Below are 14,261 nucleotides of genomic sequence, written 5' to 3'. Positions count from 1 at the left end.
CCCAGTGCTACCTTCCTGCGTGTTTCTTTGGGATCAGAACAGCTCCAGTAGTCGACTTGGGTTTTGCTATTGGCAGGTAGGTCTTCACGTTGCTCTCTCCTCTGCTCAGAGTAGGAGCAGTGTTGGCTGCAGTTGGGTATCTCCCGTGTCTAACACAGTTTGCAGGACAATGGGGGACAGTTGTTGACAAATGAGAGTTTAATGGATGAAAGGGGCCATCAAACATGTAATAAAGGGATGGCAGTTAGGGGAATATAAATGGCCTGAACTTTGTCTCTCTTTTGCTGGGGAAGTTTGATTGGGTTGACTTGCTCATTTCACCTTAGTGAAACCCAGGGTTGAACTTGACTACCAAAGCTACTTCCTTTTGTTCTGGGCTGCATATATTACCTGGGAAGTGTGAGGATCAGGAGCATTTCATTAAAATTCGAGTGTCTGCATTAGTAGTCAGTGGAGGTAGGTTCTGACTGGTAGCCCACGAGACAGATCCAGACAGCAGAGGCATTGTATTTGGCCACACAGCGTTTCAAGAAAACTGGACCAAGATAGAACAATTGTAAGAGTTCACATACAAATTTATATTTTTACCTTTTCTTTTTAATTTGAAAAACTGGACAACTCTAGGAACTGTGTCCCTAGTTCCTGCACAGCAGCGATCGGCTGGGCATGAGTGGTGGCTGCTCTCTGTCCTCATATGCTTCTTACCATCCAGGCTCACTGTGATTTTGAGTTTACCACCCCGATGTAGGGGCCTTGGTGTTCAGGAAGTTAGGGGTCCGCTGTGAGAACATTCGTGGTTTCTCTGTCTGTCTGGTCGTCTTAAACGTGGTCAGACAGCTGTGAAATTAAACAAACAAGCACAGTCCTTGACCAGAGAGCGTTCCCTTCAGGTAGTATTTATCGCCACTCGGAGCATCACCGTGAGACTCACTGCTCGGCAGAGAGAGCTTGCAGGAAGTAGACTGGAGCCCTGGCCGAGCATCTGTGAGGTTGCAAAGGTGTGGTTGGCCACAGAGACTCTTGATTACGTCCTGCAGAGGGAAGTAATTCGCTCTGCCACACACTTAATGCAGAATTATCGGGAAGGAATGTGGCATTTTAAAAATATAGTTTTGTGATCTCTTATCATGCATAATGCTGAATCCTAATAGACTCTTTATTATGAGATGATAATTTTTCTCTCTGAATTAATGCATTAGGAAGCCACTGTACTCCAATCTCATTAATAGTTGACACCGAAATGACTTTACATTTCCTAGTTTTCCCTTCTATGTATCCCATGTCCACACTCGGAATGTGTGAAACCTTTTCTCTTAGAATTATAACCTAAAAAGCCCAAAGCGATGCTGCCTTTTATCACTAAGTCCAGCAAAATACTCCGTGGCCTAGTGTCAGAGACACTGTTTTTCCCGGATCCTGCTCTCGAAGTTAATTTGTAAGTCAGTGGTTTGCACCTGGAGTACATTTCCCCATCTAGACAATGCTAGGTCTGGCTATGGGAGCCCCTCTTCCATCTGTAAGAGGACAAGTAATAGATCTAAGCACACAAGCTTTGGCACAGCAGGCTTCTAGTGCATAGGTCGAGAGCCTCTTTGCGGGGCAGAGTGCTGGGATTTGCCAGGCTCGTGGTAAGTGCTTTTTGACTTGCCTGTTCGGACAGGCAAGAATGGAGTGAGCACAAGGAAGAGGTGGAGTAGACACACTCGCCCTATTGATCTATTTCACTTGGGCCACTGGGTTTTAAAAATATTGCAGCACTGGCTAGCATGTAAAAATTATAAGATTTTATATAATGACATGGATTTCTGGTTTCTTTGGAATAATGGGAAAATCTGGCCACTCTCTGCTCCACGTTAATGCACCATTAGTATCTCTTACAGTTGAGTTGCAGCTGCTGTCCTTTGCCACAGTCCCCACCACTCCTTACTGCTTCCCCCCAAACAACCACCCAGCTTCACTGAGCCTGAATGAGTGTTTCATGAGTATCCAGCTAATAGTCTATTTGAGGTGTCACCCAGGGAGGTGGCAATAGGAGGTGGCAGCAGGCAGATAGAATGGCAAAGGCATCTATCTTTAGACAGACAGGGCATGGTAGGAACGTGCAAGTACAGGCCCCTGTAAAGTACGGGGAGGGGGGTCATTGCGTGGGAGTAAAGAAGGATGCTAAGTGTCACTATACAACTTGAATTATTGTAAAGTGACCTTGTGTATATGTTTGCAGTGGGAATGCCCCGAGGAATAGAATTGTGGGGACTTAGGGTATGCGTATGTGCCAAACTACCACAGATCCCCCAAAGTGGTTGTGTCAGTGGTGTTCTGGGAGTCCCCACAGCTCTACATCCTTGCCAATACTCGTATTGCCCTCAGTTTAAATTTTCATTCTTGAGACAAGTGGGAGGAGTATCTCACTGCAGTTTAAATATGCGTTTGTCTGATTACGAATGGGCATGAGCACCTTCTCCTACGTTCGCTGGCCACCGAGCCGACCTCGTTTTTATCACCTGCCCATTCCAGTCCCTCACTCTTCAGTGTACTGTTTTTCTCTGTGCGTCTGTTCTTCCCTGAGTGTCTGTTGGTCTCCAGTGGAGTCTTTGACTCTTTTTTCTAGTAATCTGAGAAACTCAGCCCTGTTGGGCTCAGGCAGAGGGGACTAAGCAAACCTTAGAGACAAGTGCAAGTGCCATCTTCCCGTGCCTCTTCTTACCCAGGTCAACTACAAGCAAAGCATCGACAAGCTGAAGTACAGCTCTGTGACCGACACCCCTCAGATCGTTCAAGCCAAAGTCAACGCCCAGCAACTGAGCCACGTGAGTGACCTGACCTGCTCAGCTGGACGTGGGTGACTCGTGGGTGCTTTGTGACCTCTGGGTGTCTGGCTCCCCGAGGATTTGGGTTTCATTAGTGATGCCATTTGTCTCATTACAACTAGGAAACACCCCACTTTACTTAAACATTTTATTCTGGCAACTTTCAAATACATTCAAAAGTGAAAAAGAGTAGTGGCATGAATGCCATGTACCCATCACCCAGCTCCACTGCCTGTCAGTCATGGCTGGTCTCGCATTGTCTCTATGCCCATCCATTCTCTCCCCCTCCCATGTTAGTTAATATTTTGAAAAAAAATCCCAGGTAGCATATAATTTAATCTATACATATTTTAGTATGAATCTCTAAGAGATAAAAAAGTTGAATGTATCACACCAAAAAACTAATAGTCATTCTTAACATCACCAATGTTAATTAGCAGTCAACATTTCAGTTGTCTTATAGGTTATAATTTTTTCACAGTTCGTTTGAATCAGAATGCAAATAAGGTCCACACTTTGTGACTGGTTGATATGTCTTTAAGAACAGTCTGAAGTGTCCATCGTTAAGTGTGTGTTTTTTTAAAAATCTCTTCTCTTGCAAATTGTTTGTTGAAGAAACTAGATTACTTATCCTGTAAGATTTCCTACAGTCCGTGAGCTTTGCTGCCTGCATCCCAGTGTGGATTTCACACCCTGCTCTGGCCTCCTGTTGTCCTGTTAAATAGTCGTTGGGCCAATGGCCACAGTTGGGTTCAGGTTTAATTTTGGGGCAAAACTCCTTCTCAGATGGTGCTGTATTTTTCCACTGGGAACCACATAATGTCTGGTTGGCTCTTTCCTTGTGATTTAAAATGGCTTTTTCCCCCAGTGTGTCAGGCATTGGATAATTATTCGTTGAGTATCCATCGTGCAGATAGCAAGGTGTTCTTCAACAGGGAGGCAAGATAAACAACTAAGTCCCAGCCTTTCCAGTGCTTCAAAGGAGAGGCAGCGAGGTAGCCACAGGGAAATCCTTCACAAACTCATCCTTTGAGTTCCTCTGAGTTGTTTTACTTTTCCTTTGGCATCTTCAATCTCTTCATTTAAAACATTCATAAAATTAGAGCTGTCCTTGCACAGTGCTTTTTCCAGAAACTCCTTTTCTGCTGTGAGTCTGAGGGAAAAGTGAAAAAAGATGTTCTCTTCAAAGTTCTTCTCCTGCCCATAGAAACACCTGGCATGTAGCGTGTGGGTTTATTTTCAATCCAATAGGTGAATTACCGTGCCGACTATGAGAAAAACAAGTTGAATTACACACTGCCCCAGGATGCACCCCAGCTGACGAGGGCCAAAACCAACGCCGAGCTCTTTAGTGAGGTAAGCAGGCTGCGGGGGTGGGCGTGGTGGGGGCTGCACACCCAGGGGGGCGTGGTGGTGCCGGGCCCACGGGCCGGGACTGTTCTGCTCCTGACAGGGGTTCATTCGAGGCGCCCACCATGTTACAGTCTCGAATGTCTCTGCCTCATGGCACGTGGTGGTTCCCTGGGATAAACGAGTGATAGCAATTTCATTCTCATCATGTCAGCGTGTGTATGGTATGTGCATGAACACACACATGCCATCATCATCATCATCATCATGATCATCATCATCATGATGTCCTGGTGACTTCTAGCTGGAGCTTTGCTGGGTGGAGAAAGTTTAAGTTTTAAAATCAGTGTTAATCACCACATTGTTCCTGGAGTCACAAATGAGCTCATGGGCTGCGATTAGGCTTCTTATTCTAGATTTCTAGATGGGATTTGTGGTGCAAATGAAGATAAAAAAGGAACTAATGTTTGTTGAATGCTTGTTCTATGCTGGGCACTGAGGTAAGCAATTTAGGTATGGCGTTATTCAATTGTCATAACCCCTAGGAGGGGCTTATTGTAGGCACATGTGGCCTGTGCTTTGGTGTCAGATAGACCTAGGTCAGATATTGGCATGGCTGTTTTTAACCCATGACCCTATGTGAGGTCTTAATGTCTCTGAGCGTCACAGGCCTAATGTGAAGACTTATTGCTGACGAGTGGAAGCCACTTAGGGAAGGGCTGGTGAACAATAGGTGCTATCACCATGGCCATAGCAGTACCAATACCTTCTGTCTCTGCTGCACTTTACTGGCTTAAGATTTGTCTGCATAGACTACATCTAGTTTATTCTCCCATCCACTCCGAGACAGATAATAGGATATTCCTTTTGCACATGATAAGTTAAGGAGTAAAGAGGCGAAGTAATTAACCCAAGGTCACATGATCAGGAAACAGCAGGCGTAGGATGAATGCGAGGGTCTTCTCTTTGTCCCTGTCCATTGCCATTGTGTAGCAAGGCTCAACGGCTCAGGACTCAATCAGCTGTCTTATCATTGCTATGATCGTTTTGATATTAACACCACATTTCTGGTCTGTAGGCAGATGAAGACATGCACTTTGCTGTTGTTTTTTTACTTCAATTTTTGGCAGGACTAGGGGTCGCAGCTCTGAGCTCACCTGTGTCTCTGTTTGTCAGGTGAAGTACAAAGAAGGCTGGGAGAAGTCCAAGGGGAAGGGGTTCGAAATGAAGTTGGATGCCATGTCTCTGCTGGCCGCCAAAGCCTCCGGAGAGCTCGCTAGCAACGTAGGTTTTCTCTCATTAACTCAGAAATGCATCAGAAATGGTTCCCGTAAAATGTCAGCGGTCCCACAGAAAAAAATAATGACTTAACGTGGTAAACATCACAATGCTTTCATCTTCTGGGAGCTAAAGGCTGGGAGGTGTTTTTGTAGAATGGTCCCCCTTGCACTTGTTAAAACTAGAACCCCTGAGATGGAGAAGTTTCTTTCTCCCTCATAGTACACTTTCTTCTCTCTCTCAAGATTAAATACAGAGAAGAATATGAAAAAAGCAAAGGCAAAGTCATGGGAACGACAGACTCCCGGCTTCTTCACTCCCTGCAGGTGGCCAAGATGAGCAGCGAGGTAAATTCCTTTCTTCCCCCACCCTTTGCTCACAGTCGTGTCACTTTCAAGTTTTTCCTGGGCCTCCTTCACCTGGGACTGTTACCTTTTTATGGATTTCCACCTGTGATTTCTTTCCTGGCTTGCTTGAGAAGTTTGTTCCATTTCTTTATTTTGCCAAAGCATATTATGCTTTTAAAATAGTGGAGTAGTGTGTCCCTCTAAGGGAGACCAGCATCGCCTGGGGAAGGTACAAAGGTGTTTGGCCACATTTATTCATTCTGCAGATGTTTAGCAAACAATTATTATGGGCAAGATCCTGTGTGCAAGACACTGGAGCTATAAGAATTAACAGGTTCCTCCCTAAGGAGCTTAATTCCACTGGGAGGGTGAGACAGTAAGTGGCCTGTGTATTGTGGCAATATCCTGGATGACCATATCCTGTGGTCACAAACGCATGTGATATAGTCAAAATATTTAGCAAAGAACTGGGGCATCTAGGCTCCAACCCATCAAAACGATGCCCCTCATAAACCACTGTAAGGAACGGCTGGAGATTAACCATGGGAAATGTCACTTACCCAAATCCTACGGAGAAGGCGAGTTCTGCTAGAAAGGACAGACGTGGTTTCTAATCAGATCTTCCCTGCCAATGCTGAACAGTTAAAACGGACACGTGAGTACCAGGTTTCTGCTTCACAATCGCCTGCTCCAAGCTGTGAGGGCAGCTTCCGCTGCCCTGTGGTGCAGTCAGACATAATTGCCTGGGGAGTCATTCAGGAGCCAGGACTTGAACAGAATAAGAGGGTTGGCATCGGAGTTGCCATTTTGGATGTGCCTGTAGAACAAGTCCTTTGAAGCGCGTAGTTGTGGAGCGTATAGAGACATTGAAAATTTGGCTTCAATTTAGCTAGAGAACAAAATGGTATTTCATATTTGCAGTTGGGGCACCTAGGGCCAAAAAGATGTGGCTTGCCTGAGGTCACATAGTAGTCAGTGGTTAGTGGCGGAGGGGTGGAGAGTTAGGACCTAGAACTCTTACTTACTGGTACCATATTGCTGTTACTGCAGCACCCTACCTTTCCCCACCCCCACACCGTCAACACCATCATCATCAACAGCCTCATCACCACTGGCATCACCACTGTCACCATCATTCCATTCACCAACCTCATCATCACCATTATCAGTATCACCATGATCACCACCATCACCATCACACCATTATCATCACCAATACCGTCATTACCGCCATTGTCGTTGCCATCCTCATGGCTAACGTGTATCAAGCATTTTCTATATGCCAGTCCCTGCACCAAGCAAGCATCACCTACTACTGTGTTTACTTATCACAAGAGTCCCCTGAGTAAAATGAGCCCTTAGAGAGGTCATGTGACTTCCCAGAGATCACACAGCTGGAGGAGGACAGCGGAAGTTTGAATTCAGGCTATGTAGCGCTGGCTCTGGAGCCTATGTTTTTTATTCTACCTTTTGATATCCCCACAGAAACCATGGGTAGAGTGTTTGCCTCCTGGAGTAGCCAGGTAAAATGATTTAGCATTGGAAGGAGGGATTCCTTCCAGAGACAAAGTAGCATGGGACCTTAGCTCCCTGGCATTGCCCTCAGGAAGTGGGTTCCACTTTTCTCACACTCAGGTGCCATTGCCCAGAGTTCCAGTTGCTCCTGAAAAGTGGAGGCTTCTCCCCTGTGTTTTCACATCACTCCTGCAGACACAGGCTTTAAGTAATGGGCCTCGTTTTGGTACATTCAAGGTTGAATACAAGAAAGGCTTTGAAGAGAGTAAGACCCACTTTCACCTGCCCATGGATATGGTAAACATCAGGCATGCTAAGAAGGCGCAAGCTCTGGCCAGTGACCTGGACTACAGGAAAAAACTGCACAAATACACTGTGCTGCCTGAAGATATGAAGACTCAGTGGGCCAAGAAAGCCTATGGGCTCCAGAGCGAGGTGAGCCCTCACTCGTTGACGGTTCTCCTGTGCATCTCTTGCGGTGGGACCCAGTGATCTGAACCTGTGCTCGAGTCCATTCCATAACGAAGAGGACTAGGAAGAACTGCTGGGGATGTTCCAGGCCTAGGGAGGGTGGATGGGGAGGTAGAGGTAGATTCAGCAGAACAGTGGGGTCTAGAGGATGGAGGACAGGGGCTCAGAGCCATGGTGAAGGTCAGGATGAGCAAAGAGGAGTCAAATGTTGAACATGGTAAGTAAACCTTGGAAATTTAGCAGCTTAGAGGTTGGAAGTTAAGGTCCTTGATCAAAAAGTCCGAAAAGCCCACTTTTTGGTTAGGATAGGATGTTTCCTTGCTAAAGCAGAACATTCCCTTCTGGTTACAACGTGGGCCCCATGGCTTCCCTACCAAGGCAGAGTTCTGCCTGATTACAGAAGAGCAAGGAGCAGTTCTAGGAAGACGAGTGCAGGAGTGAGGACTTTCCCAACTCTCCCCTCCACTTCGCCCAGCCTGCACCCATGCATCTCTCAGAGCCTGGCTTTTCTCCTGCAGCTGCAGTACAAAGCTGACCTGGCGTGGATGAAAGGCGTGGGGTGGCTGACTGAGGGCAGTCTCAATTTGGAACAGGCCAAGAAGGCTGGACAGCTGGTCAGCGAGGTAACCTGAGCTGAGGCCCCTGGCTTCCAGTGGTGATCTTTTTCTCTGAGGGCTATTTGGGGCGCGGCTCACAGGAGTCCTTCATTTTGTACCTGTAGCACCCCTGAACTAATCTTCTACACCCTCACACTTTCTGGGGAAAGGTATGTGTAAGAGCCTACCATTTATTTGAAGCAACAGGTGCATCGAAGGAATAGTCCAGAAGGGTGTAACACACAGTCAGTCAGCACGAGGAAGCGTGTGTTTGTGGTGTGGGAGTATGGGATTACTTCCAAGTTAGAGTATGTTACTTGGAGGCCAGCGTTCTCATTATGCCCTCGCCTTAACTTCACCTGCAGACTTAGAGTGAGTCACTCAACCCTTCCTGTCTTCTTTCGCATAAAAATGAGAAGGTTGGACAGGCTACCCGCCCAAGTCCCTGCGGCTCCAAGCCTGCTTCTCTTCGTGCCCTGTAAAGATGGCTTTGGCAGCAGGCCGAGGAGGACTTCTAAAGGGCATCTAATTTGGAAACGTGGCTATTTCAGGATCCTTGTTTGGGATCTCTGAAGAGGATTCTTGTGTTGGGGCCAGGAAGGCTGAGCCGGTATCTCTCTTGCAATAATAGTGAGAGGCACAGCTGCCAGCGTGGACTGATAAGTATGTAGTCTTTGCTGTTATTCAGTGACCACTTTGAGTGTGTTACAGAGATATTGCTCATTTATTGCTCACAACAGCCCTAGGTGAGTGACACTGTTATTATCCTATTAATATCCCATTTTACATATGAGTCAAATGAGACTCAAAGTCCCACTTCCAGGAGGTAGCAGAGCTGGCATCTGTGTCACGTGTTGGATCCAATGCCCCAGCTCTTGACCAATAAGCAATATTGCACCCCCAAAGCACGTTCTGTATTGTATTCTTATTTTCCTACAATATAGTCATCCTTCTCTCTGACAGGCACACTTATGGCTGGAAGGTGTAAATAAGGAAGGTAGAGAGGAGAAAAGAGAATAACCCTTTAGGAGTCCTATTACTTAGCTTCTTTTAGATCAGCTAAAATACAAGGGAGTAACCAAAGCCCCATTTGTCTTGGACAGGGGTACAATAAGTGGCGCCAATCAACCTTAGGAATGAATTCAGCCTGAGGAGTGTTCATTTCTGTCTCACTTCCTGTGCCCACTAATTGTTAGGCTCCTTGCGGGCCATGTAGATAACATCTCCTTCACCTTTTTAATGTCCCTGCTGTGCCCTGTACAACTCAGATTCTTGGCTCCTCAATAAGTACTCTGGCCGACAGGGCAGAGTCTGGGATAAGTGGGAATTTACAGCCATGGAAGGGCAGCGCGACTTCCTTCAATTATGTGGGAAAGTTTTCCACTCATCACGCTGGGAATAGAAAGGAAATCACAAGAGTCTTGGAAATAGTTGCTCTGGAATTTTATTTTCCTAAGGGGGGAGTGATTTGGAGTTTTTAATCTTCCAGTTACTCTTTGAGGTTCGGCTGGTACCTGTAACCCTTTTGCCGACAGCCCTGGAGTTTTGCTGATCTCTGATCTCCCCCCTGCATGAAGCTTTTGCTTCAACACCCCATCCTCAGCAGCCATCTTTCCCGTGCACTTTGGCAACTCCAATGGGAAAGCCAGAAGGAGGACCTAACCTCTGGGAAGGATAAGAAGTGCCCATTGTGGGGTGTGGGGGTCAGAATGAGCACATTTGAAATTTTTCCAGTTACTCTGTGGCTGTGAGATAGGGATACCGTGAGGACAAGACCTCAGGGACCCAGAACATCGAGAAATGGCGAGATTGAATCCACCTCTCTGTGGCTCCTGCTGCTTCCTCTCCTTAGAACAGATGTTTCCTCGATAATCATGATGATGCCATGAGTAATGGTGATGGCTAATGTTGTGAACATGTACTTGGCTCATGGACGGTACCCATAAAAAGCATGGCGCTGAAGCCTCCGCATCCCCCCAGAGTGAGGCAGCTTCTCTTCATTCTGCATTGCCAGCATCAAAGCACAGGTGGCTCAGATGATTAAGCGATGCACCCAAGGTCATGAAGCTGGAAGGCAGTGGAGGTGAAATTTGGACCCCGGCCTCCATGACTATGAAGTCCAAGTTCCTTATACCTCATGCTCCTGGGTCAGATATAGATTTATAAGACAGGCCCATTTCAGGGCACCCAGTGAAATACAGGATTTAAAGTCAAGTCCCCTTTCAATAGTAGGAACTAAAACTATCTCAGCAGAGCAGGCAGTGTTGGGTCTGCATGGTCCTGTTTAAGCTGCAAGACAAGCTGGGCTATTCCCCCAAGGAAATGCTTGGGCCACAGAAAGTTCACACGTGTATGTGTGCGTGTGTGTGACCCTAGTGCTATGGTGTCCCCTTTTCTTTGGAAACAGAAAAACTACAGGCAGAGGGTGGATGAGCTGAAGTTCACCAGTGTGGCCGACAGCTCCCAGATGGAGCACGCCAAGAAGAGCCAGGAGCTGCAGAGCGGGGTGAGTCCTGGGCTGCCCTTTCTCCACCAAGCTGCTGTGTCACGGGCCTGGGAACCTCTGAGGACAACAGCAGTTGCTGCCCAGGCACGATCCAGGAACCAACAAAGTACTGTCCCTTTAAATAGGCTGGACCCGGCTTTCTGCAGGCTCCCAGGCTGTCTTTGGGAACCGGACACCAAGCCTCCCTGCCTCACACACCACGTCTCACGTCTCCGTCTCCGTGGTTGTTGGGGGTAGATGCCAGCGGATTTGATTCCTTTCAGCTTTCATCACTGCCTAGTTCCTTCTTTCCTCTTCTTTCTCCCTCCTTCTATCTCTCGTCAGAGGGTCCTTAATTCTGAAGCCAGTAGAGTTATCTTGGGGGACGATGACATTGGCTTAAGGGTTGTGTGCATCTCGTGCCCATTTGAGCTCAAGTGTGGGAGGCAGAGCGGAGAAACTCCACATATGTTATTTACGCATCGGTGTCCAACGCTTGCTGTGCACTTGCCCTGAGCAGGTACCATGGTTGTTACAGTCTGGTCAGGACCTTCCCAGCTTTCCCTGCTAAAGGCCCAGGTACACCTGCCAGAAAGGATGCACTTAATCCCTGGCTGGCGTAGCTCAGTGGATTGAGCGCGGGCTGCGAACCAAAGTGTCGCAGGTTCGATTCCCAGTCAGGGTACATGCCTGGGTTGCAGGCCATGACCCCCAGCAACCGCACATTGATGTTTCTCTCTCTCCCTCCCTTCCCTCTCTGAAAATAAATAAAATCTTTAAAAAAAAAGGATGCAATTAGCATAAGGAGTCAGCAGAAGGCCCCTGTTTGGAAACTCAAGTTGGGGGTGAGAGGGAGAGAGAAAGAACAAGAGTGGAGATGCTCACTCATGTTGTCTTTTTGGTCGCTGCTCACTTTTTCCAGGTGTCAGAACCTATGAGTGCATTAGTATTGATCATGGGGATGCGGGAGGCAGAGCGTGCTCCCTGGCTTTCCTACTTGGGGAGTCTCCGCTCATTTTGCTCTCTCGTGGGTTACTTTTTGAGGCTGTGGACAGCGTAGGCGAGAACAACTGAGAATTTCTTCTCCAGGGAAAGGCATGAGAACAAAAAAACCTTAGAGGGGTTTCGGGTTGGTTCCCCGGCCACATTCTTCTCTCCACTCCTCCCTGCTGCGTCTCCTTCTCCTATCACCTCTCCTGCCTTAAGTCTCACTTACTGTATCCTGCTGGCCGCTGCCTGGTCTGGGCACTTTTGTAACAGACTTCCCAGGCAAGGCCCAGAAGAGCCAAGCAGACATGAAGATCCGTGAGTGAGGCCACACCATCTATCCACCTGCCACCCGCTCCTGACCCAGCTCTCTCTCTCAACAGGTGACCTACAAGGCGGGACATGAGCAGTCCCTCCACCAGTATGGCATCAGCAAGGACGAGCCTCTCTTCTTACAGGCCCGAGCCAATGCCGCCAATCTCAGCGAGGTACAGTGTGCGGGCCCCGCTTCGCTGGGTGGTCTCCTGGACCACAGACGCAGCCAGCCCTGTTGGCGTGTCATCCCGGATTACAAACATCTGGTCGTTGTAAACAGCTCACCCAGCAGAGCTTGCTCCTGGCCAGGGTTTTATGGGGAGGACAGCCTTGAGCCCCTGGTAGGAGGCAGGGGCAATCTTGGGGTCGGAGGGGAAACAGCCTAGGAGTAGTGTCATTAGGGGAAGCAGTGAGAGCTCAGATATTTGTCCCAAACTGCCTGGTTTGATTCCTGGCTCTGCCACCTACTAGATGTGTGACTTGGGGCAAATTCTTCACTTTCAGTTGTCCAATTGGTTAAATGGAGGTAATTCTTGTCCCTCCCTCACTGGGTCCTCATGAGGCTTCAATAAGCTAAGAGGCAGAATGCCCTCAGAGGACTGTGCGCAGGGTGGCTTTGCTCTTAGACACGGAATACGCATAGCCCCAGCTTTCCCATTTGTGTGTCCTGAGGAGGGGCCTTAGCTCTTCCACTCAGCTCGCAGGTCTTTGGGGTTTTGAACTGATTAATGGGTAGAAGAAGGAATTAGAGGGAGCAATAGAGGCTGAGGAGGAGACTTCCAGAAGAAGGAACTAGAAATCTGGAGGTGGCGGCAGAACAGAACAGGAAACAGGAGAAGTCAGGAACAGACCCAGAGGGACTAGAGGCCGGGTGGGCAGAAGGAGAAGAGAGTGCAGCTGGGGCAGCTGCTGAGCTGGGTGGGTGCGGGGCGTGGACAGAGCTGGAGAACACGGTTCGGACGTGTTTCTGCGTGTTGTACCATGTTATTCCACCTTTGGCATGTCTGAGGCTCCCGTGAAGACTCCCAGTATTTTTCGAGGCTTCCGGAGCCCAATCTCTGCTTCTCTTATTCGAAGCCGTGGGCATCAAGAGGCCTTCGGGCAGGAACGAGAAGGCCTGCCCGGCTGTACTCAGGCTGCAGGCTCTCTGTGGTCTCGGGGGTTCTGGGAAAGGCGTCATGGGCGCCTGCCTGTCTCCTAGAGAGGTCGTTACAGAGAGTAGGGGAGCCCTCCCACATGAGGGTGACCTCTTTTCTCCCAAATCCCCCCAGAAACTGTATAAGAGCAGCTGGGAAAACCAGAAGGCAAAAGGGTTTGAGCTGCGTCTTGACTCCTTGGCCTTCCTGACAGCCAAAGCCAAGAGGGACCTGGCCAGCGAGGTGAGTCGGCATGCAAACAGTGTGTGCGTGACTCCACAGGTCCCGCCATTTACATCGGATGTACATCACCTATATGATATATTGTGTGTATATCATATAACATATGTATTATGCACTTACATTGTATGTGAGAGAGAGAGAGAGAAAGAGAGAGAGAGAGACATCAGCTCTACTAAACAGTGGCTCGGTGATGCAGTTGATTTTCACTCTGACACAAGCTCCTGGTCTTATCAGCGGGTAGCATTTTACAAACCAGCTCCGCTCTGCAGATGTGCTCTGAGAGGCACACGTTTCTACCATGCCCGGCTTGGAGTTCGTGTTCAGTAAATGTGACAGACTGATGCTGCTGTTGTGGTTGGCAGAGGTGAGGGTACAGCCCAAGTGTCCTGATGGCCACGGCAATGACAAGGTTAAAAATAGTGCGCTGGTATCCTGTTACACTTTTTAAGGCATTTCCATGTTCAGTCTTTCTCCCGATCCTCATTGCCCTTGGCCTAGTGCCTGCTCCCTTCGGCCCCCCATACTCCTAAATGTTTGGGTGGCCCTGTTGTTTTTTAATTTGAGCTCCCTTCTCAAACAGCTGTTGTATTTGGATATTATGTGTCTTTTTTTACTTCATGACTACTTTTTATTTATAATGTCCTCCCTAATACCGAAAAGGATTTTATAAAGTGATTTTCAGGAAAGCAACAGGTCACTTTAAAGTAAATCCAGGAAGAGTGATGGCAAAT

At 48.0% G+C, this 14,261-nt stretch overlaps 1 protein-coding gene across 6 annotated transcripts in view; it reads left to right on the top strand.

The window, feature by feature from the left end:
• LOC123828683 (nebulin related anchoring protein) overlaps positions 1–14,261 on the top strand; it is a 66,107-nt gene that overhangs the window by 21,726 nt on the left and 30,120 nt on the right. For all 6 annotated transcript variants that reach the window (XM_045853764.1, XM_045853761.1, XM_045853759.1 and 3 more), the window contains 9 exons: positions 2,709–2,807; positions 4,059–4,163; positions 5,334–5,441; positions 5,681–5,782; positions 7,535–7,732; positions 8,287–8,391; positions 10,772–10,870; positions 12,220–12,324; positions 13,423–13,530. In XM_045853764.1, the coding sequence (XP_045709720.1) occupies positions 2,709–2,807; positions 4,059–4,163; positions 5,334–5,441; positions 5,681–5,782; positions 7,535–7,732; positions 8,287–8,391; positions 10,772–10,870; positions 12,220–12,324; positions 13,423–13,530 (1,029 nt within the window). The remainder of the gene's footprint in view (positions 1–2,708; positions 2,808–4,058; positions 4,164–5,333; positions 5,442–5,680; positions 5,783–7,534; positions 7,733–8,286; positions 8,392–10,771; positions 10,871–12,219; positions 12,325–13,422; positions 13,531–14,261) is intronic.

This window comes from Phyllostomus hastatus, unplaced genomic scaffold (genome assembly GCF_019186645.2).
Source record: "Phyllostomus hastatus isolate PE091 unplaced genomic scaffold, TTU_PhHast_1.1 phas_scaffold_1066, whole genome shotgun sequence".
Taxonomy (NCBI): Eukaryota; Metazoa; Chordata; class Mammalia; order Chiroptera; family Phyllostomidae; genus Phyllostomus; species Phyllostomus hastatus.
This window is presented reverse-complemented; position numbering and strand designations above follow the sequence as displayed.